At 39.3% G+C, this 23,427-nt stretch overlaps 1 protein-coding gene across 2 annotated transcripts in view; it reads left to right on the top strand.

Annotated features, from left to right (window-relative positions):
* The window catches only part of PCNX2 (pecanex 2), a 151,166-nt gene that overhangs the window by 46,758 nt on the left and 80,981 nt on the right, over positions 1 to 23,427 (top strand). For both annotated transcript variants that reach the window (XM_071431933.1, XM_071431942.1), the window contains 4 exons: positions 4,799 to 4,909; positions 5,489 to 5,580; positions 16,073 to 16,182; positions 18,349 to 18,445. In XM_071431933.1, the coding sequence (XP_071288034.1) occupies positions 4,799 to 4,909; positions 5,489 to 5,580; positions 16,073 to 16,182; positions 18,349 to 18,445 (410 nt within the window). The remainder of the gene's footprint in view (positions 1 to 4,798; positions 4,910 to 5,488; positions 5,581 to 16,072; positions 16,183 to 18,348; positions 18,446 to 23,427) is intronic.

The raw sequence follows: 23,427 nt of genomic DNA, 5'->3' as shown, positions 1-23,427 counted from the left end.
TCCCTCATGTAAAAGGAGTTCTTAATGAAATGAGGCTCATAGAAATGTCTCCATAGAAAACTAAAAGTCACTGATGTTATTAGGAAAAATCATTATCTGTGAAATGCTGTTCATCTGTGTAATGGCTTGTCTGTGTGGAGCAGTTACTGCAGAATAACTTGAGTTTTAAATTTAATGCCTGGAAGCTAATCCATGCCAGTTCCTCGGATGGACATCAATCTTCTGATCACCAAGTGCTTTATCTTGGTTTAGTTTAATCATACTGTCCATATGACCAGTTAGTGTGGAGCAGCCACTCTGCAGTAGCTCTTTCAACCTGTTTCCTTCTAGAATCATGTTCTGAGGTTGCTGAGGACATTCAGATATTGCCCCAAGACAGGTGTGGTGATCCCTTGGCACTGATTTGGAGTGGCCACAGCTGACATTCTGTCAGGACACTTGTTCCTGTTGCACACCACACTCACAGTCTATAACTGTGATGTTACACCAGCTGAGCCACAGATACAAGTGCTGGACTGCACTCCCATGAATATTGCAACACTGTTAAGGGACAAAGTAGGGAATGTGAGGTTTACTGTAAAAGTTGTGAAAATTTCCCAGAAAGCTGTGTTGTAGTGTACCAAAGATGGCCTGGTGGTTTGTGAATTTAGAACCAGGAGACCGTACTGTAGCAGAAGAAAACCATTTTTGTGATATAGTGTGTAACCTTTGAGGTCTTAGTTCACCTGTGACTGTTGTACTTGCTTTTTGCCATACTCAGGTCAGACTTACTGCCTGAAAGGCATACTATTTTTAGCAAGGCTTCCTGGTCCTTAACAAGGGTACTATGGCTCCCAGTTCTTCTCACCAGAAACAGGGGAATGTGAAGAGCTGCATGCATCTCACTTATTTTAATTAGCTTCTTTCATTACTTTCCTTTGGTCTCATTTAAGTTTCTCCTTACATCTTATTTTCTGTGTCTGTCAAAGGTGAGCAGTAAAAATGCTGATAAATAATTCAACAAGAATTCTAGATGACACTTGGGATAGAGATAAATGAAAAACTATAGCAACCAGCATAAGAAAACAAAATGTGGTTATAAATGTGTTAATTTTGGCTGGTCTCAAAAGAGATGGCAGAGCATGTTCTTGAAGCAGGAGGGGGTGGGGGAGAGAGGAAATACAGGCTCATCTCCCCAGCTGGCATGTGTTAAATGAGAAAGAGAGAAGAAACCCTTTCCCTTTGCTTGTCCCTGTTCTTGTTTTGCCATGGTGTCTTGACTCAAGTGATGTTTGGTGCTGTGCTTTGGCTATTCCTTGCTTTGTCTCTATGGGAGCCCTAACTTCTGGCTGCTGTGAATCCTTGCAATTGTTCACAGTGCAGTAACCTCTGTAAGCCATGGCAGTCTGGCATCCTGTGGCGTCTTGCTGCGCTTTTAGTGTAGATTCTCTTAGGTAATGAAGGTATAGAAGTGTTTTGTTTGGGCTATAAAATAATGAGGGAAGTTGGTGACTGCAAATACCAATAAAGTCTTACTGCTGTCTTGTAGTTCTGCCTATTTGCTAGGTATTTTTTATATCTTTTTATTGTTCTGTCATCGTAAGGTGACTATTTAGTTTATATTTTAATCAGAATTTATTGTGGTATTTGGAGTTGTTATGTTTGGAAATCAAAGAACTTTTGACTCTGTGTTTTAAGTACTAAGGAAAGGAAAAGTCTTTTATTTCAGGTGCTTATTATGGTAGAAAGCAAAAGCCATGTAAATCATAGAGCTAGTGTGATGCTGCATATCATACTCTGATAAAAGTCTTGAAGCAAGGTCATAAAAGAAATAATTGCAGATTTGTTAGATGTGTAACCTAATTACTTATGAAACATGGTTTTTAACATGTTCATTTTTTTTCAATCTGCTTATGATCTGATTCTGTTTTATTTTAAATTGGTGATGATTCTGCTATTGATTTAAATTTCTATTAGTTGGAGGTTCATTACTTTAATTCTGACTATGGTTTTCATCTTGAATTCCTTATTTCAGTTAACATTTTTGCTAGATTAACATATGAAGTGCAAGGGAAGGGCACAGACAACCAACCTCAGTCACTGGGACCTACAGGTGTGGTTAGTGACAAAAGTAGTTGTGCATTTTATATATGATAGTTCTTGTGATGAAACCATTTAAACATTCAACAGGTAAATGAAACAGTTTCACAGACAGTTTGTGTGAAGACTTAAGAATTAGGAGGTGGCAAATTTTTTTGATAGTGAGTCCTCTGCCTGCTCCTTTTAACCGTGGCTGAACTTCTGTCAAGGGAAGAAAGCCTGTGGATGTTGTGCTCTCCCATATTCAAAAATGAGAGAAAAAAAAGACTATTTCTCACTGAAATAATGCCTTTTATTTTCCTTGTGAAAGAAGCATGTTTTACTACTCAGATATATACTTTTTTTAATAATCTTTTTTTCCTAAATGTCTAAAATGTTTGCAATGTGATGTTGCTGTTCTACATTGCTCAAAAGACACATATTTTCCAAAGTCATAATTTGTGTTTCTCTCTCACTCATTATTTCCCTCATTCTCATTATGTGAGATGTACTTGTTTAGAGGAAAACTGCAGTGTTAAATGCAGCAGCTTGCACAATGATCTCTTAGGGTCCAGCTTTTAAAGGGGTTGTGGGTCTCAATGAAAATGTGTGATGTTTAAAGAAATTCTTTCTGGAATTCATAATGCAATTCTGAAGGATTAATCAGTTAGTCTTATTGTCTGCTTCCCAAAAGAGTTCTGCTCCCAAAAGGTGCTGCTTCTAAGTGCAATCTTTTTGTAGGTGACAACTGTTTATTTTCCTGTCCTGTGTGCTCCTTGGTGCAAGATGAAATAAACTAAGCTGCCTTAGCTAAAGAAGTTGCTAGGGTTGTTCGAGGTATTAATAGAGAGTGGGTGAGGTGAGGACAGTTCTATGGTCAACTAACTTTTCCCTCCTTGTTTACATTTGTCTCTATATATCTTGGTGTACTGTCAACTCTTTAATCTCATCCTTCCTTCCATTGCTCTTATTCCACTTTCTCTGAAGTTGCTACAGCAGAGGCAATCATTTGGCCTGTAAGTCTGTAGTATAAGATGAGTTCTGGCAGTTCTGCAAGTCCTTTGCCCAAGGAACAATATCTCCTGAGAGTTTCAGCAATGTGTTTTGGGGATAGTTAAAACATTTTCAGCAGTGTGTTTTTGGGTCCCCATGGCCTGCTGAGCAGTTTTCTTTTGTGCTATTGCCTGTCTTCAAGAGTGGTCCTTGCTTGGCTTGGCATGACTTGGAAGAATATCTAAAAATGTGCAGAGTAATAGAAGAATTTAATATTGGCATTTTTATGTAAAACACTGAGAAGAGAGCATTTCCTCATTTTCTTACATATGGATGATTTGTGCCAGTAGTGGAAAGTAGTGCTGAAGGTGCATTGTGAATCCAAGTATACTTAAGTGAGTGCTGTCTGTGTTTAGCACTTGAACATGTCTTTTTCTCTCCTGTGTTGGGCTTTTTCAGCAAGATTTACAGTATTAGGTAGCAGCAGTGTATAATATGGTGAAGATAAAAGCTGTCAGATCAGACTTGGTGTGTTGTTTCCTTTTGGTGCAAGATGCCTTAGTAAGATGAGCTGGCAGATGTGAAATTAGCATTCAGCAAAAAACACAAATCCTTTTGTTCTCTTCTCAAAAATCTGACTGGGGAATGGGGAATAAGTCATACTAGTGATTTGTTTAATTTGCTTTTTATGAGAATGCATAGGAGGAAACTGCAGTCTTCCTAGGATCTAAAGTAACAAAGACATGCTTGTTTACAAGGAAGAGTGGCTGCCACACTCTCTGCCATGCAGAGCATTGTGGTACTAGTACAATGAAGCAGTAAGAATATGATTAACAATATGAGAAATGTTGATGAATGTGATTATGTGTGTGTCTCCTTAAACGTTTACACTTGGGTCAAGTGTGTGTTTAGATGCTTTGCTAGACAGTCTTGCTTAGCATTTTCTGTGGTGGAGCTGAGAGTGAATTAATGGGGAGGAGGACGGCTGGAAGTAAACAGGATTTAAGACTAACAGCATGATTACCTGAATTATGGCTCCTGCTTTTCCTTGCCATTAAAAGTAGCATTAAAATAAGCATTTCTGTTCAGAAAGAGAGTATGTAAAGCTGTAAGACTGGATCTTAGCCCTGAGTTTCTTTCCTGTTTTTAATGTTCTTTCACTACTGTGAGGTTAAAGTCCATTCTGCTGGAAGCAGGTGGAATACTGGGGGAAGCTTCACTATAGGTTTCTCCCATTTTTAGGGGCTGCTATAAGTGTCTGCTCTTGATTTCTGGGAGAGGAAGGATATTGTGATAGCCAAGATATTTCAGATCTTAGCCATTAATTTTTTTGTTGTTGTTGTTTATATTGAATTGTTGTAGCTGTTCTTGAACTATCTCAGATTCAAGGAAGAAGTTCCAAAGTCTGCTAATTAGAATTTCTTTACTTTGAAAGGAACAAATATAAGCTTGAAAGTATTTGAGAAAGAGTAAGGAGGCTATGCAATGCTATTTTTTCTGCCACTGTTTTTATCCAAAGTCAATCTTAAGGTTAACTCTGAGTTTTAGTTTCTTATGTGTAAAATGGCATTATTTATTTTGAATACATGAGGAGGAAAGTGTAATCATTGCTGGTAATGTTAAGGTCTGCTCCCTTGAATAATCTTCAGAATTTATTGCAACAATTTCTTATTCTGCTGTCATTCTTTATTTTCCATACATTGGATGTGTGGCTGTGTTCTAAAATACTTTTTTTTTTTTTCCTTAGTGTTTTTATATTGCTTTCCTGCAATTTCTCTTCTTGGACTTTTCCCTCAGATCAATACCTTCTGCATATATCTTTTGGAACAAATAGATATGTTGCTTTTTGGTGGTTCTGGTAAGTAGCCATCTGCCATCTTTCTGGGCTTACAACCTAAAACTAGAATATATTATTGCATGTTACATAGCACAGTGCATTTTAAAGTTCAAACAGCTAATACTATTCATCTTACAGTGAGGTGAATACTTATAAGGCCCACTTGATTGGATTTCTTTTTGCTTTTGAAAAATTGCATGCAAGTTTTTAAAACTATAGGTTGCAAATTATGGTTGATATCAAAGAGCTCTTTCCTGCCATATGTGATGTGAATCTTTACTATATTTATTAAAAAAGAAAACCTTTTACTTTCTTTTTCTGTTAACATCTAGAAAAAAAGTTTGCATTTTCCACAGAAAGGCATATTGATGAGAAACTTGATGTGTGATAAATTTTTTGTGTTATTTCAGTCAGAGATTCGAGAAGGCCCTTGAGAGATGAAGCATCGAGATTTTTTGTTGGTGTGGGGTTTTTTTTTTGTTGTTTTTCATTATAGCTTAAGTAGCTGGGAAGACTGAGATGCATCTACACTGTCGTCTTACTTTGGGTCAGAAATAAAAATTCCTCTTTCTTCCCACTTACCACATGTCTCTGTTTCAGCTGCTGCTGGGTTCGTGTCTGCATTGTACAGCATTTCCCGAAGCTTTGTTGTTCTGATTGTCCTCTATGCCTTCTGCTTCAGTGCAGTGAAGGTAAGCCAGAAAAACAGCACTGGAACAATTCAAAATTTCAAGCTGGAAATTGATGTAATCTAGGGAGACTAGCATTGTTTGGTCCTACATTGTTGTTGCTTACCAAAATAAGCTTTGCAAGCCATGCTTCAGTTTCTGCATGTTAGTTACACTGAAATAGGCCAAAACTGTAGCAGAAATTCTTAAGTTAATGTGTCTCTAATACCTGTGATTATTTATCTGCCTCTTATATGTATCAGTGTGAAATGATCCACTGAATTTTCTCTGCAAACATAAACAGCAGCCTTGACTTAAAAAGCTGCAGTCTCTGTTGACCTGCATAGCCAGGCGAAATTTGCTCATAATTCCCAGTAAGGTTTTTGCTGTTGCTTCATAACAATATGCCTAAGAACTTAAATGTTGAGCAACCAGTGGACCATCTAAGTAAGTAATATGTCTGCATTCACAGGGAAATGCAATTTAGGAATTTAATTCTAGCCAGATGACTGGTTTTTGCCACTTTTTTCCCTAATATCCCACAATTGTTACACTAGGGATGCTGGAGAGTGTGCTAATAATTTGGTGTCTGTGAATTTGTTAAGTCCCTTCCTGAATGTGCTGGTCCTCTCTGAGTCCACAGCTTCGTGCCAGCAAATTCTAGATGTTCATTGTGCTCTGTGCAAAGCAATGTTGTCCTTCATTGGTTTTAAGCTGATCTGATAATTTCACCAGGTCTTCCTGATGCCTAGTATTGTAGGATTTGTGGAAAACCTGGTCTGCATTCTTTTCATCTGCTGCCTTTACAGATTTGCAGGCTTCAGATATATGCCCCTCAGCCATCTCTTTAAATTGAAGAGTCCCAGCCTTTCTCATGTCTCTCTGTAAAGCAGCTGCTTTCTCAGAGGTAGCTAAGTTACTCACCCTACTCTGTGCCTCCCCTTGCTCTGCTGTTATCTTCAGAAGTGGAGAGTCAGTTGTGTATGGTGCTCAGGATGCAGGTGTGCCACAGCTTTCTATGCTGGCATAGGACTGGTTCCATTGCCAGTGGTGCCCAGTTTTGGGCAATATTCAATCTAAAGCTTTTTACATTTTTTTTTTTAGATTTTATTTTAATGTGCCTATGTCCTCTGCATGGGATATTTAAAAATGACAATGAAATTTTGGCTGCCTTCAAGTTAGCTGTAAAATTCCCAGTGAACACAGCAAGACCAGTATTTCATGTTAGACTTGTAAGGAAATTTATCCTATGAGGGGCCAGCCTTTTGGCAGTGTTTCATTGAGAGCTGGATGCTGTCAGTGTCCATGCAGGGGTGCAGCAGGATGTGCTGTGGCTGACAGGCTGCCCTTGACATCTTGTGGGCACATGTCAGAGGAAGCTTTGTGGTGGCACATGCACAGCACACACAGAGAACCCAATATGAGGTTGTGCAGCTGCCAAGCACTCGGGCTGGCAATTTACATAGATGAGAGGGGCAATCAGGTGTTCCTTTAACGAAATTCTTTTAGGAATATCAGCATTTCTGTAGTGGCTTTCAATAATTTTTTACTTGAAATTTTCAATAGAAGCCTTAAATCAAAGAAGGACAGTTATAATGACTTAATGATTACCTGCAGATGATCAGAACTGGCTGTGTGTTCTTGACCACTCCCAACAGTAAGGTAAAATGTGTTAAACACATTTGGCAGCTTGAGTCCTTACAAAATAAATTACAGCAACTCAGCTGCTGTGTTCAGACACTTGAAATTAAATGTCTTTGAACCTGTGGTGTTCTCCCAGGGAATTTCCTGTCACCTGGCTCACCCACTTTGTCATTTGTGTTGGTTAGAGCTGTGTGATTGAAAGTTTAACTGCTGCTTGTGCAGTTTCCTGCAAAAGTAGCCAGTCCCCATTCTGCTGTTTTCTGGCTGTATTAACAATTCAGAAACTGGCAGCTGGGATGGAGAAGGAGGCTTTTCTTAAGGACGGACAGAAGGAGAAAATGGATAATGGGAATGAGAAACAATGATAAAAATGAAAAGAGCTACATGGAAGGCAAGAGTTAAATTACTGTTATATAGGCTAATACCTGGGGAATGATATTATTTTTTCTTTTTTTTTTTTTTTCTTTTTTCTTCCTTAGATTAGCAGATGGTGATTCACTAGTTGAGGGTAGGGAAGTTGTGTTATGGATACTTCAAAAATGTTTTTTGTAAACAGTAGGGGGAAAAAGCCACTTAAAATAGTCTACATACTCTTTTCTCAGCATAATACTTTAAATTACAGCATGCAGGTGGCTTTGTAGATAAGCAATCTCCTTGTGGATTAAGCTTCAAACTGCTTAGAAATATGCTTTTAATGCTACCCTCAAGTTGAGTGCTGTGAAAGATTTACAAGATATCTGTTGTAAATTACTAATATTAAGTTCAGACTTTCTGTTCACACAAAAGTTAGAGTTAATTTGAATTTTAATGGCACTGTTCCAGTAAAGGCACTTCTGAGAAGGTTAATTTAAAGCATGTAAAGATGATTCCTCTTGCTTCAGCTCATAATTTCAGTCTATTGGAGTACTTGAAATTTCATACATTTTTTTCTTCAACAAGTTTCAAAATAAGCCCTTGTTCTTCAGTCAGGTCCAGAGATTTCTAATTTGAGCTGATTTCTGTAATGTTGCAAGAGAATGATTATTTGGTCGATGGAAGAAGAATAGGAATGAGCTTAATCTGATCCTGAAGAGGGCCCACTGTGAAAGGCGGTCTAGTAACTCAAGCTGTTTTGATAAGTAGTGAGCAGCAATTCATGATCTTAATCAAGTGAAGATTTTAACTTTTGGTTTGCTAGTAGAATTTGTAAAGTTTAACTCAAAACTGAGCAAATGCTGTAGTATGTTTCACTGAGGTTGTTTGCACAACAGTGGTAACATAGTTTTCTTTAAGCTAGAAGGAACATCTTTTCCATACTTGTGCTTCATAGCAGTTTTTTTTTTATTCTTATTTTACTCTGTTCATTCTGATTGGTTTGCTAAAACCAGCAGAACAACATTTTCAATATTTATGGAGGTCAAAAAAAAAAAATCACCATAATCAAAATTTTAAAGGGCAGGGAAATATGATAGATTCTATTTGGCAGAGGACTTCTGGGTTGCAAAGCATGTTGTTCTGGCTGAAATGTAGCATCCTCAAATGTCAACTCTATTTATTGGCAGAACATCTTATAGCTCGGCAGGTGTAACTACCAAGAGTTCTATTTCCTGAAATATATTGCAGAGGAGAATGGATCTCTAAGTGATTTTGTGCTATTTACTGGTGAACAATTGCTCACATCAAATGCCCAGCCTGAAGAACATTCCAGCGGTATCAAGCTTGATTCTCTCCTTCCTTAAGTGGTTCTTGTGTTCCAGTTATATTCTTGCAGGGTGAAATAGTCTAACCCACTTTCTCTCTGTACATTAATTATTCTGAAAGGAAGTATATTACTCCTGAAGAACTTAATTGGGAGAATAATTAATTTACCCTATTAGTTTCCTTTTTTATTAAAATAAAACCAATTTTTATTTTATAATTAACCTGTGTTCTTAAGTGAGTTTTTCTTGTTCTTTTTTTAGAGCATAAGCTGTATATACATACAATAGTTTGATTTAGTTGTGCTCAGATTTTGTAATTCATTTTGAATAGCAAATTCATAGTGATTGTTTGCTCTAGAACTTCAGTTTTAGAAAATTAGGAAGTAGGAATTGTTTTGGGGTATGTCTACAGAACAGTGTAAGTACTCAAGGTACCTTTCAGCATGTGAATATAAACTCTGAAAACTGAGACTAATGGGCCTGTGCTGAAGTCCTGTGCCTTGTCCAGACTGATTTTGCTGTTGAATTATGTTGTACAAGACCAACTGAGACCCTGTATGGAAAAGCAGCTGTGGTATAAAAGCATTATTTAACATAAGTTTAACTTTCCAGTTTAACTTCATAATTCTCATGGATTTTCGTTCAAGTAAGTTGCCTGAGGAAAATTATTATACAGTATTCTCAGTTGAGAATTCATCCTGTGACCTGCAGACAATGTTTGGCATGTCCAACAGGTTCATCTGGTCCTGTCACTCTTTCTGAGTGACCTTGCAGTGCCTTTGCCATCACATGACCAGAAATATTTCTCTCTCCTGGCTAAAATGCACATAGCACCTAAAAGAGGATGGACAGATCTGTAGTCTTGTGTGAATGGTGAGGGTGTGGGTTGGGTCAGGTGTCAGGCTGCTGTCATGTCCCGTCACAGACCTTGATCAGAAGCACATGATGTGTTCTGGGGAGTGGCTGCACACTGCTCACCTGGCAGACCTGGGGGGTTTTTTATGTGGCCAAATGTGCACTTTCACACAACTAAAATAAATGACAGAGTGTCACTAGGGCAGGCAAGATGATGATACCTGTGTGTGCTGTGTGACTTGGGCACTTGGAGAAGAAAAAGGAATGTGTTCTTCAGAGGTGACTGGGAAGCAAACAGGTTCCAACTGCTGTGGCCAGGCAATGGCTCCCTTCCTCATAGTGCTCCTGAGCAGCTTTGCCCTTGCTTGATATTGGTGTGGAGGAGCTGTGGGTCTGCAGCTTGTCAGGACCTCTTCTCATGGTGCTACTGCTGGGATGATCAGTTTTCATTTTCTGTAAAGCTGTCACATACAAAAGAAACCCAAAATTGTTCACAGTAGGAAGTACAGAGTAATGCATCTGAAATTAGAACAGATAATTTCTTCATAAAAACCATGAGCACAAAATAGCAGGTCTCTGTCTGTGTATTTGAGGCCTTGAGGACTGATGGGCAGGACACTATTTGTCACTGCTGTCAGTGAAAGCAGCGTGTTGTGAGTGGAGCAAGTTTACAAGTCTGTCTGCCCTGGCTGGTGCAGAAGTTGTTCCCTGTGGTGATGATGATGTGAAGACACATGGATAGATTTCTGTAGTGCTATCCCAGTGATGCAAAGGTGATTTGGTTACAGCTTTGAGGTGCAGTAGAGCATCTCCTCATAAACCTTACCCCACGACACATTTGTATCATGAGTGATAGGACAGCAGCTGCTTATCCATCCTTGCATATAGCAATGCTGTAAACCTGGTTTCAGGCGAGTACGTAGGTAAATGCCTTAGATTCTGACGTGCAAAAACCTGAGTTTCTCCTGCTTGCTTTGAAATTTCTTTATCTCCCAGACCTCTGTTTAATGATGTCATCACTCCTTATCCAGTTCTTTCCAGGTCCTCTATGAACTTTCATTTACTTTTGTGTAATACAAAGCTCTAAATCCTAAGCATGGTTTTATCAGCTCTTTTGTTCATTCCTTGGATTCTTACATCCAATAGCAGCAATTTTTCAGCTCACTATTTTTTTCTCAAGCTCTTGGCTAACTGAGCTTAGTTTAACATTACCTGAGTTCACTTCAGCCAGGCATTATTTTTGATCTCATCTTCAATCCTGTAATCTTGAACAGAAATTGGCAGCTCTAATAGCTATCTTAGCATTGATATACGAAAGGGTTTTCTCTTTTTTTCCAGGAGGAGGTGTTTTTATTTTTCAGATATTCCATCCATCAGGTTGGAGACATGGGAATTTCTGTGCCATCTTTTTCACTTGACTAGAATTTCATGATGTACTGATTTTTTGTCTCCTGCTCCATCTGTTTGGTGGTCTGTGCCCAAATATTTAAGAGATGTTTTAAAAAAAAGTCAGGTATGCCCTGTTACTTTTTTTACAAATATTTGGTCTGGAATTTAGCCATCCTGATATCAGTCTTTAGCATTCCAGTGTTCCAGGATTTTGCCATGGGGCAGAAGGGCACATCCCTGAATGTTTCTGGAATCAGTCAGTCCTTGTCTTCTGCCTTCTGTTCATATCAGTTAGTTTGGATTTGAAATGTATCCAGAACCAGTTAAGTACTTGTCATCCAGATAATTTCTTTTTTTTTTTTTCCTTTGTATGGAACTTGCAGTTTGTCTTAATCAGTCTGGAAAAAAAAAATCAGATTTTTGGACTTGGGCCAGAAAAATTGAACTTATGTGAATGTATTCATATGTGGCACACCAGCTTTTCCCAGCTCTATGTAAATGTATATTTTTGAAATAAAAGTTAGATAGTTTCCATTACCCATACCTGAAGAAAGTACTTTCTGGTGGCTTATTTATTGCTTCAAAGGACAGTTACTAAAAATCCTGTGTGGATTTTAAACTGTTCTCAACTTACATTGATGTAGTTTGGTTTGTTAAATGAGTTTGAAACTAATTAATCAGAATAACAATGCTCCTTGCTTCCTGTCTTCAGTGATGCAGTCTTCATCTGTGTACTAATAATTTTGAAATATTTGTCTTAGGGGTTTATGGTGGGAAAGAGTTGCAAGAATACATCTCCTTCAATCTGCTAAGATTGCTCAAATAAATTTCTAGATAGCAGTGAATGGGCTCATGTGTATAGACTGGATTCTTGTATATGTAAGTGACCAAAATAGAAGTATAATATTATTGGACAGCTTTATTTCTGCTGCATAGAATACTCTCAGTCCTTTTGGAGGTTTTAGAGGCTTTTTTTTTTTTTTCTAGTTTAGAAACCCCTTAGGTTCAAGCAAGAGCTATTAGGGGTGTTAATTTTGGAGAGTATTCCTAGATATCATGCCTTTCAGTAAGTGAAGTTTGCTGACATAGTCAAGTCTTGCACTGTAGACATAGCTTCAATAGTTGTGGTCTTAGGTTTCTGTGTATAATAACTTATTTTCCAGATAGAAAAAAGGAATTATGCCTGTAGAATCTAACACTGCCTAGGGTAGCTCTCACTGTGTGTCACTGTACAGGAATGTAGAAATCTGCACTGTTTCTTTAGGATAAACTCACCATTATGTGAAACATGAGTATCCATGCTTCCTGCCTGAAGCTGCTGCTCATCTTGCTTTGTAGCCAAGGCATTCCAGTCACAGACTGGGATCTGTTGTGTCAGGTGCTGTGTGTGGACACACATGGACGCCCCTGCATCAGTCCAGTCTTTAGGGATTTTAAATTTCAGCAATGAAAATACAGTCCAAGATAGCAGCAATTGTAGAGAAAGAGGGCCAATGCTACTTTGAGTGGGCAGTGATACCTGTATTTTGGTAACTTATCACATGTCATGTTTTTGGAGATCATCTGGGAAAGTAATGCTTTGTTTTCCATGGATGATGGGAAGATAAGGCTGGTGGGCATTTCTTCCTAGAACTTGTCTTAGTTGTGTATAACATGAGGCTCAGTAATTCACATATTTTGGTTGTTATATTAGTGTTTACTGAAAAGGAGTATCCATGGTAATATGGTGTTAAGCTTATAGTTAGCCTTGTAGAGAACAAGTTCTAACTATTTTCCCATATTTTGGGGGGTGAAGAGGGTTCCCTTTTATGATCTCTTTCAGAAAGTCAGTGTTTTAGGTCTTCAGTAATAGGGTGATAGTATTTATTTCCATCTTTACCATCACACGTCTGGAATGGTTGGCTGTCAGCCCTTCCTGCTTATTGCTTGATATGTGAGCAATGGCACAGATCCGTGATGAAGCAGCAGTGTGGGGGTAAGGAGAAAGAGCCAAGAAAGTTTGATTGAATTGCACAAGGGGCTACGTGACTTTTAAAGGTCTATTCCAACCCAAGCCATTCTCTGACTCTGTAAATAGTGATGAAATCATGAGAGTGGAAAACCAGGTGTGTGAAGACCAACTGGAGTTTGTCTCCATGTTTAAAAACACAGCCACTATGCCAGTGCCTTCACCTTCAGTGATGCTGTCACTCCAGCAATCTGCAAAGTCACTGTTGAGTTGAGAGGAATACTCTGAAATTAAAAAAAAACAACTGAAAAAGTAACAAGAATTTCTACTTAGCATACTTGATTCTCTGTTCAGAGCACTTTTTGTCTCTAGAGTAGAACATATGATTTATTTGAGCATATCTTTGAAAGATAAGTGTGTTACATGCAGTTTTTTTAGGAGAAGAAAGAAGTAAAAAGGATAAATAATGTAGGACAGAAAACTACTAGAACTACTTTTTAAAAATACATTTGCCTACCCACCTCTAGCAGTGCTAAAAGGCTCATAAGTTCAAAGACACCTTTATCTCCCCTTCTAGTGGATTGTTTTGGGATTAGGCAATTCTCTGGTTGGAATGGAACACCCCACTCCCACCACTGGTCTCTTGTAACTCATGGCTTTCATACTTAACCCTGTAAGTCTGTTTCACTTGTTTTAAAAATGACTGTGTGAGTGTCTGCATCGAAGCCAAAACCATATATGAAAGGACTACGTGTCACCTCAACCCCATGAGGTAACCCAGGAAGTGAAAGTCCCTGTCTCATATGACAGATAATACCAGCTTCCAAGAGTAAAACCTGTCAGCCCTGTTTTCCCACTGAGAAGAATGATTGTTCAACTATCAACTATATTATTTGGTTTCCATTTTTTTAAATTTAAAGCTACCAGGCATCATTTGTGGGGGCGGAAAATGACAAAATGGAAGAGGGTACGTCACACTGATACTGAAGAAATGACACCTTTGTTCATTCTCATCTTTTCTACAACATTGTGTAGCATTTTTCTAGAAAATCCTGTTCTCTAGGCACATAGTGAATATTGATGCCTGTCCTACCTGCTTTCCTGGCTCCCTGATGTCTGAGTTTTGAGGGGACAATGACAGTTTGGAAATGGAGCACAGACCAGACAAATGCAGAAGCTATGTGTAATATGCAGAAAATATGGAAATAGAATTCCTGAGACATTAATGTGGGGATTCAGCTGTGTACAGCTTTATGGTAGAAAAAGGGTGGAGTGATTTTTCAAACTGGCTTCTGGTAAATTTCAGTATCAGGAATATTACTCAACTCTTGATAGTATTTTGTTTTCAAAAGGAGATGCAGAGCAAAGGGGCAGTCATGCCCTAGAAGCTGCTGGGATGATGTGTAGACAGTTGTGTTGCCCTGAAAATGCAGAAGATTTTTGGATAGGCTATGATTCAGCCATTTTCAGAATGTTTTGGCTTCAGTTAATTTTCTTCAGTGTTTTGAAGAGTATTAATTGAATGTGACAGGAGACGAAGCATAGGAAAAGCTAACTGAAAATATATTTGGCCCCAAAACTGGAAACAGTGAAATGAAGAGTAGGATTGTATGGTAAAGTTTAAATTGTCAAATAAATGGTGCTGGATTCTTTCAGTAATAGCATGTGAATCTCTCTTTTGTTTGTAATTACTATTTTGGGTAGGACTGTTTGATAGAATCAGGCTCTTCTGTCTTTTATCTTTGTGATTTTCAGTAGGATGATGAAGGGAAGATGATTCTTGGAATTAAAATTTCACTTTTTTTGGTACTACTCTTAGGATAACAAGGAATTTCAGAGTTAAATTGCAGAATTCCATGCTGCAATGGGTTTGGTGTTTGACATTTAAAATTAATTTTTCTTAGGTATTCATTGCACCTGAAAGAAATAGAGTGTTTCCTAACATGCTGAGAAAGCATGCATAAAACTGAGCAAAATAAGACTAATAAACCTACTTCATCTTCTGAAAACATTGGTGCTGTACTAACTTTAAAGTTTTCAAAGCAAGAGATAACCGTGCAGAAGTCTTGTTCACACTAGCCTGAAGTTTCCCAGATCTTGCAAGCATTGCTTCTCAAAACCTTTTCAGAGAGTGCTCTGGTGCAGGATGTGGTGAGTTCACATTTGGTTGATCAGGCAGAATTTCTGTGGAGGCAAGGAATGCGATTAGTAAGTGAAATGGATTTGTTCCAAGTTTCTTTGTCCTTCACAGATGAAATTTGTTTTCTTCACAAATAGGACTCACAAGTATGTCTTAGGATCCCTAATTTGTACCTGAGGATGTCACAGATAATCTTTATAAGTGTTCCTTAAGCTTTATATTCTTTCTCTTACTCATTCTAGCCTGTTTTAGCTGTTAGAGTCACCTGGAGAGAATTTCTCATCTCAGTTATATCCAGAGTGCGCCAATTGTCTCTTGTTTCCCTCCTCGGGGATGTCACACACGGGGGCCAGTGCTCTCCCTTTCTGCTGAGTTAGCATCCAAGCAGGGCCTGGGTGGAATGCACAAGGCAGCAGAAAGATGTCTGAAAGAAACCCCACTGCCTGATCTACATGATATTGTCATTTGTTCAGTGCAGTCTGGCTACAGGTCAAGTATCAGTGTATCAATTTAGCGTGTAGATAAATGCACTGCAGTTGCTTTCACTCGGATCTCATTTTAATGAGAATTTTCCTCTAACGTTTCATTGAAGAGGAAAGAAAACCTGCCTTTCATGTGGTTTCCTAGCTAATTGCTGATTATAGGAGAGTTGCACAATATGACCACAAAACATGTCTTTAATTGCAAGGTTTTTTCACAGTAATAATCTTTGATATGAAAAAGGATTTTCAGTCTGTGGTAGATGGTGTATAAATGTAGATGTTGTGCATGTAACGTTGCATGTATGATGTATGGCTTAACCTACTTATTTAGGCTTTTTAAGTTCTGCATTCCTAACTTTGCTTTCTGTCATCCCCTCAGGAACCCTGGGATGCACAGCACATTCCAGCACTGTTCTCTGCTTTCTGTGGCCTGCTAGTTGCACTTTCTTATCACCTCAGCAGACAAAGCAGTGACCCATCTGTGCTGATGTAAGTTGCCTGTAAATGTTTTTTTGCTGATTGCTCTTTACAGCACACAGCCAGAGTGATGCCTGGGTTTCAGAGCCACAGGGGTTGCTTCCTGAAAGTACTGTGGTGAGGCGAAATTCCTCACCATGTCTGCATGGTTGGTATCAGTCCTGTATATGAATGAAGTGCTGCAGTCAGATCACCAGCAGGGCTGGTGTTCTTTAAGCAGCACTCTCCAAAATCTCTGAAGCAGATTTTTCCCCTCTAGGAGGTTGAGTGCTTGCCAGGTTGGAGGACAGTGATTTAGTTGAGGGGAGTTCACGCAACTGGAGTTGCAGAATGTGCATTGGTTAGCACTGGGACCTGAAGAAGGAACATTTAATGTGCTGGGAAGGTGGCTGAATTCCAGCTCTTGCTGAGGATTACTTCAGTAGGCTGTGCCTCTCAGTTTGAGGTTCCATCCTTCCTTTTGTTCTCTGACACAGTCTGCTAGAGGTAACTGAGGAGAGGAAGCGTATGCTGAGTGACATTGCAAACAAGGGAGATTAAGGGGAAAAGTCCCAACATTGTGATCTGCATGTTGAGGTGATGTGTGAGAGAGAGACCCAATAGATCCTTAGCTCAGGGGCAGCAAATGTGACTTTCCCAGTGCGGAAAGTGTGATATATGGCTGTTATAGGGGCTGTGGGGGTCAGCAAGCAGCTGGGAAATTACATCTATGGCTGTGGGGCTAAGCAAGCAAGAGGGTTTTGTGCCACCAGTATCATCATGCCATTTGGAATTCTGCTTCACAGACAGCTCAGTTTTGTCCTAGGAGAGTGCAGAGGGCCTGTGGGAAGTTCTGTTACAGAGAGTTCTCTCCTTTGATTCATGAGGTGAGGCTCAAGGCTCATTATGCACAGTTCTGCAGTGCAGAAGAGAGAAGGGGGAAGTGGAGAGCTTTTTAGGCCATTCAGGATTCTGTTTTAGTAGAGAAACTTGGAAAACGCAGAACAACATTGATGAGGAAGGAAAAGATATAGAGCACTAGTAGGAAATTGTCATCCGAGTAAATCTTGCGGAAGAGTCAAGAAATTCTTTACCATCCAAAAAATTCAGGGAATCTGACATTTATAGATTGCTAGGTGCTGATGTGGCAAAGCAACAAGAACTGCTTGCATGTCTTACCATGAACTTTACCCACAGCCTACTGAGTGAGACATGGGTGTCAGGCAGACCTGGATCAAGCTTTGTGTGGATGGTGTGTAGTTTTTAGGTCATTACAGTATGGAAATCATGTATGGAAGCAAGTAAAGAATTAGGGAGAGTTCTTAGCCTTGGAGTAAAATATACACAGGTAAATTGCAAATCAGCATGAATATGTGAGTTCTTTCAATTTTGAAGTAATTTAAATGTAGCCATTTCTCCCACTTCCAGAAAGGACACACCAGTTCATGAACCTCTTTAATAAAACAGAAACTTTTCTTCCTTGAAACTTTTGTTTTAAGGAAGTAATCTTAAACTATTAAATGCATTTTAACTTGTAAATCTAGCTAGCAATTTCTTAACATTTGCAATGAAATCTTCAGTGACTGAAATGGTTCCTAAAAATCTAAAAATTAGGAATACATGTACAACATCAAATGTTTATTGTGCAATTGTAAAAATGCATCATCCTTAAAAAAAGAGATTTAAGATTTTTTCTCTGAAAAGCTCTGAACTTCTTTTAAATAAGTTAAGGAGATTGGAAAAAGTATTAAGGTATGGTCAATGGCATAAAATTCAAGATGGATGAGGAGGTAGCACATAAATCTAGAAGAGAGAAGTAATATACAATTTGTACAGAATTGGCTTCCTTAGCCATTTTAACATGGGTCTAAAGAGCTCTCATATTGGTTTCAGCTTAGATGAAACAGAACCAAGAGTCATAAATGGAACAGTACCCTCTCTGCTCATTTCTCTAAATGACTGAGTCACATTGATTAGGCTGCTGAGACTCCTCAGGATTCTGATGAGGAATTTCTGCCCTGATCACAGGTAGAGCTGGTTTGTCTGTGGTTTGTCAATCTCCAGCTGAACAGAGACATGAATGCCAATGTATACGTGAAGAAGGAAATCTGAGACTGTTGTTTCTCTTGTGTCCTTCAGGAATATTCATATCTGTTGCACATGTTCCAAGGTATATTAATTAGGAATTTTTTTAAACAGGTCCCTTATTCAGTGTAAATACATCCCTCACTATCTACGCCAACGATTTGAAGATTCATCAGAAGATCCACTCCCAGAAAAAATGAGAGAATCAGTGGTAAGGCTTTTTCTTTCATTAATTTCTGTTTAAAGCTCTCTCATCCATTTTGCCCACTGAGGAACCTTGTAAATATTGTCATTTAGTTATTTAAATAACTAAGAGCACAGATAGATGATCTTTACAGTGAGGCCAGCAGTGAGAAAGGGGATACAGTGAGAAGGGCTCCTTTGAAGGGCTCTGCCACATTGATTCTTTAATATAGTCCATGTGCACTCTTAGAGCACTCTTAGAGCTTGGGGGAGGGGTGCATCTCTCATCCTAGTACACAGAGAAGTAATGCAGGTTCTGTGCACAGAGTTGCAGCCTGAAAATCTGGTGTGTCGAAGGTAGGCTGGATTGTTCAATAAGCATTCCAAAAGGTGAGCAGTGCTGCCAAACTCTGTGTGCACTGCAGAGGAGCAGGAGTTGGTCCACAGAGTTACATGTGTTTAAAACAGCCCTTATTCTTTATTTTTCTATGGCTAGGGCTACCTGTTTTTCAGGAATGCCTTTTCTGTGCCAGGATATGCTCTTGACTGTGTGCCGTCCACCCCAGCTGAGCCAAGTGGAACACACTGTCAGACTTGGCACCTAGAGGTGGAAGAAGCATATGAAACTGGGATAGTATGGGAGAGGGAGGTACATGCCTGGTGCCAAGCATTGCCATCTCATCATCTCTTTGCTTGGCAGGCTGTTTATTTACTACTGTCTGGCAGGAAGCTCTAAGTTTGTGTCAGCTTATTTCTCACTTCAGCACAAACATCGTGAAGTGACCCATCTTCCTTTTTGTGTCTTTTTATATTAAAAAAATGTTTGCCGTTACCCAGGGGAGGTTGATCTGCCAAGGCATTCATGTGGGCAGATCATCAGGTTTCCAGAAATGCTAAGGGGTGTTTGACATTTATTAGTCACGTGAGCTGTTCTGCTTCCTGGCTGTTGGACAGCTCTTCCTCCTGACCATATCCCCAGTGCCTGCACATCTGAGCATTTGTAACCTAGGCAGCTATTCCTTAGCTTCTGAGTGCTCTTTGAAATCCAGGAGCATCTTCCAGAGAGTCTCTGGAAGATAGACTGCGTTTTTTAACCCTTAGACGTGACCTGGGAGTCCGTAGTTCCTACTGGCCTCCAAATGTCCCTTCAATGGGATGCATCTCTCATGTGCATCTTGAATCATTTCTTAGGCATTTGATAAGGTGTTGCACAGCCTGCATTCAGCATATGCATTGATCCCACACTACCAATGTTTTCTACTTTTCTAAGCTGCTGCTTAGATTGTCATTTTTGCCATGTATAATCTTATTTTAAACTGCTTCCTCTAATAGGGCCTACATAAGACTAAGTGATATGGCTGTTTCTTGTTGCTTGTATTGAGCTACAGTTTCTTGCAAACTAAACTGTTTGCAACAGTTGATACTGGAATATGACTGTGCATCTAGAAACAGAATAAAAAGCATGAAGTATTTTTCTTAGAATTTTGCTGTATTCTGTGGTATTTGTGGTGTGTAGGTTATTGCTGCGGTTCATTGACATTCTGTTCTTGTACACAGGGACTGAATGGCAGATGTAATGGAAAGCTTCTCATGCTCCTGTATTCTGTCTTTTGCTGATAGTGCCTTTCTTGGAGGAATACAGAGTCTGATGTCATCTGTTCTGCAGATGGAGCCCAGCCCGGGGACTGAAGCAGTTACTGCAGCTGTCCACTTAACTGGTTTTATTTCACAGTGCAGAGGGAAACCTTGAGCAAGGCTTTAAAATATTGAAAATAAACCCCAAAAATAGTGGAAAAAATCTGTATCTAAGATCCTGGCTGTATTTTCAAAATGAAGTAATTCTGCAGACTCTAACAATTTTTATATCAGTGACATGGAGAGGGATCTGCTGTCGTACCCTAACACTGCAGAGCTGCACTTGAGCCCTTGAGCCAGTGGGGTGGAAGGTGCAGAAATATGGGGATAACTGCGCTGGGATTCGCCAGACACAGGACTTCAGTTCTTCTCTTCACAATGTTTCATTCCTGTCACACTTTTTCATTTTGTCACACTTTTAGGAGTAATTAAGTGGGCTTCCTGGCACCTTTGCTCTCCAGGAAATACCTGGATTTGGGAATTGGCACTTTTCTGTTCTGTACATTTGATACTCCATGCTGCTGCTGTTATGAGGCAGAGGCTGCTTTCCTTCAGTGTTGCTGGAGCTTGCTAGTTGTTCGCCTTCATTTTTTTTCCTCTGTCTTGGCTTCCTTTAATCTGTATAAAAATTGTAAGCCAAAGTGTTTGCTTACAATTAGCAGTGCTAATTTGGAAGAAATTAGCTGGAGAGAGAGAGAGCAATTTCTGATGAATGTGGGCTCTTTGTCTAACCCCTGTGTTACCTGGTACCTCTGTTTCAGTTAAACACCAAGGAGACTCCCACTGCTATCTCACCAATATAGTGCTAATAGGGCAAGTAGAGAAGAACTGAGGCAGGAGAAAATGCATGTGCATCGAATCCAAGGAGCACAATCAAGCCATAGTCCCTGCTGACTTGCTTCAGCAATAGCAGTCATGTTCAGGATGTAGGACTCGGCTGACTCTTCAAAGCCAATTTAAAATAATTTCCAGAAGTTTTGTAAGGGGATCTTCAAACTGTTCAGCAGCTGGGTGAAACAATATATCAGTATTCAGAAGAGGTTTCATGATGGCAGCTCATTTTTTCTTGAAGTGCTTCCCTGCAAAGAGAGTATTCCTAACCCCTGTCAGTGGCAAGAGATGGCAGGATGCAACACAAGCCAGCCTTGCCTTGGTGACATGTGGTCTACAAAACACCATTTAAATAAGATGATTTTAATCAGAAAGCCAGAGGCATGCAGAACCAATCCCCTTCTCAAGCAGCTGAAAGCAAACAAGGTTAATATTGAAAATTATTGTGTTGTTTTCTGGATGGCTTTGCATTGATGTTAGGGGTAATAAATATAGCATCTCTAATGTTTGATTACATGACTTTTTACCCTTTTCCTTTCCTTGAATAGCTGTGTAAGAATTGCCAGCTTTGGAAGCCTGAATTATGAAGCAGCTGTGATTCATAATTGACCATTCAACTTTGAGAATGGAGCTTCCTACCATTATAATTAATTTCTGTAGGCATCCACATGGCTGATTACTAGATTAAGCAGTGGCCTGAGGGTGATAATGTGTTGCATTCAAACTCAGGGTTCCTTCCTGGTCTTTAGTAAAAACATTTAGATAGCTAATAAAAGGATTTTTACAAAGCTCCAAAAATCTAATTGAAAATAATGGTTGGACTTGATGATTTTAAAGATCTTTTCCACATAAACAATTCTATGATTCTGTGATAATAATTAAAAAAAAAAAAAAGTGCCACTCTAATATATTCTGCTTGTGAAATCCCCAAGGCATCAATGTTGCTTTGGGGTTACTTTTTTTTTTCCCTTGAGTACAAAATGGAGAATTGTAGAATGGCTTTCAGCCCAAACTATTAACAGTGAGTGTCTCTCACTGGAGAGATTTGAACTGTGAATAGAGCTTAATTTATACATTTTTGGACCAATTGCAGTGAAGGGCTCAAACATCATGCTATAGAGTTATTCAGTACTCAGCTCATAAGTTCCTGGCCTTGGGAATGATATCCAAAATCCTACTTTAGTTGGGTCTAAGGTAGGCACATGGTTTTCAGGAGCTACCTGCCATCCACAGGAAGGCCAGGAGCCTCAGATCCACCCCCAGCAGGTAGATGCCCAAGGTTTTCTCCTGGAGAGTAGCTGTGAGTCCCTCTCAGCCAGAGAGATCACTGCCATTTCCTGGGGGACCCTGTCCCCTGTGCAGTGACACGGAACAGAAGCAAGAACTGCTCAGCTTTGTTTTAGAGGGAAAAAGGCCTTAATTTAGTGAGAAGCTTGAAGGCGTTGGCCACACCAAGAGGGAGCTGCTGTGTGGACCATTGTGCCACACAGCTGTGCAGTATTTTTACATTTTGAAACAGTTCAGTGCAAGGACAGAAGGACAAGCCTGGGCATATATGATACTTTAAACATGCTCAGTATTGCCAGAAATGGAAAGCAATTGTCAAACTTGGAGTTAAATATCTGAATAATAATAATTTCCTTAAAATATAGGCCTTTTTCTGTATAGGATTGTCAAAAGTGATGAGAGCACTGTTAAAAGGACAATTGCAAAAGGAAAGATGGGAAATACAAGTCCTGTGCAATATAATTTGTGTAATATGTTCTCTTCTGAATGTAATGTTTGAAAATATTCTCTTTGGTGATCTGGCCTGGAATGGAAAGTTAGGATGCCACCTCTCTCCAGAAATGTGCATTCTTATCACCTCTGCTGATTTTACAGCTAAATTTTAAATATTTTACATGGTTTTTGAGTGTCAGCTTTTTCAGCCATCTGATTGTGAGAGAAACCAGCCATTTTAATAATAAGCCTTTTGGGTTGTAAAGAAGAGCTTGTGAATGTGATTGGAGTGTATTTGTTGTTCTTAGAAGCTTGTTTTAGATTACTGAGTAGTTGAATTCAGCTGTGCAGAAAATGATACTTGATCAAGACTTTTCATGCTGTGTATTCACAAAGGGGCTGAAATAGTGCTATATAAATTTGACACTGCTTAATTTTCTCAGATACTGATGTTTTACATAGATTTTTATGCAACATCTTTAAAAATATCTGGAAAGCTTAAAAAATCATTTCCGTTGCATAGATTGGCAATAATTCAGTTATTCATTTTTATTAGACCATGTTTTTTCAATACTGCTACTTGCTAGTGAGAGAACTGAACAGAGAAGATCTGTGGGGACAGGCAGGGAGCCAAAGTTTAGTCAGGGAAGAGAAGTCTTTTCCTGTGAGCTCCCTCGTGTTGTGGTTCTCCTGCTGAATGCGACAGCCAAGGAGCAAGGCCAGCAGGGCTGTGCTTTGAAAAGGTGGTCAGGAGCAGTTCCAGAGACCTGAGTCTGCTCCCACCTTCACAGCACATGTAGCCCGTGCAGAGTACAGGGCTGTCCT

The sequence above is a fragment of the Agelaius tricolor genome, unplaced genomic scaffold (genome assembly GCF_023055355.1).
Source record: "Agelaius tricolor isolate 1412-34295 unplaced genomic scaffold, bAgeTri1.0.p SCAF_1, whole genome shotgun sequence".
In the NCBI taxonomy this organism is placed as follows: Eukaryota; Metazoa; Chordata; class Aves; order Passeriformes; family Icteridae; genus Agelaius; species Agelaius tricolor.
This window is presented reverse-complemented; position numbering and strand designations above follow the sequence as displayed.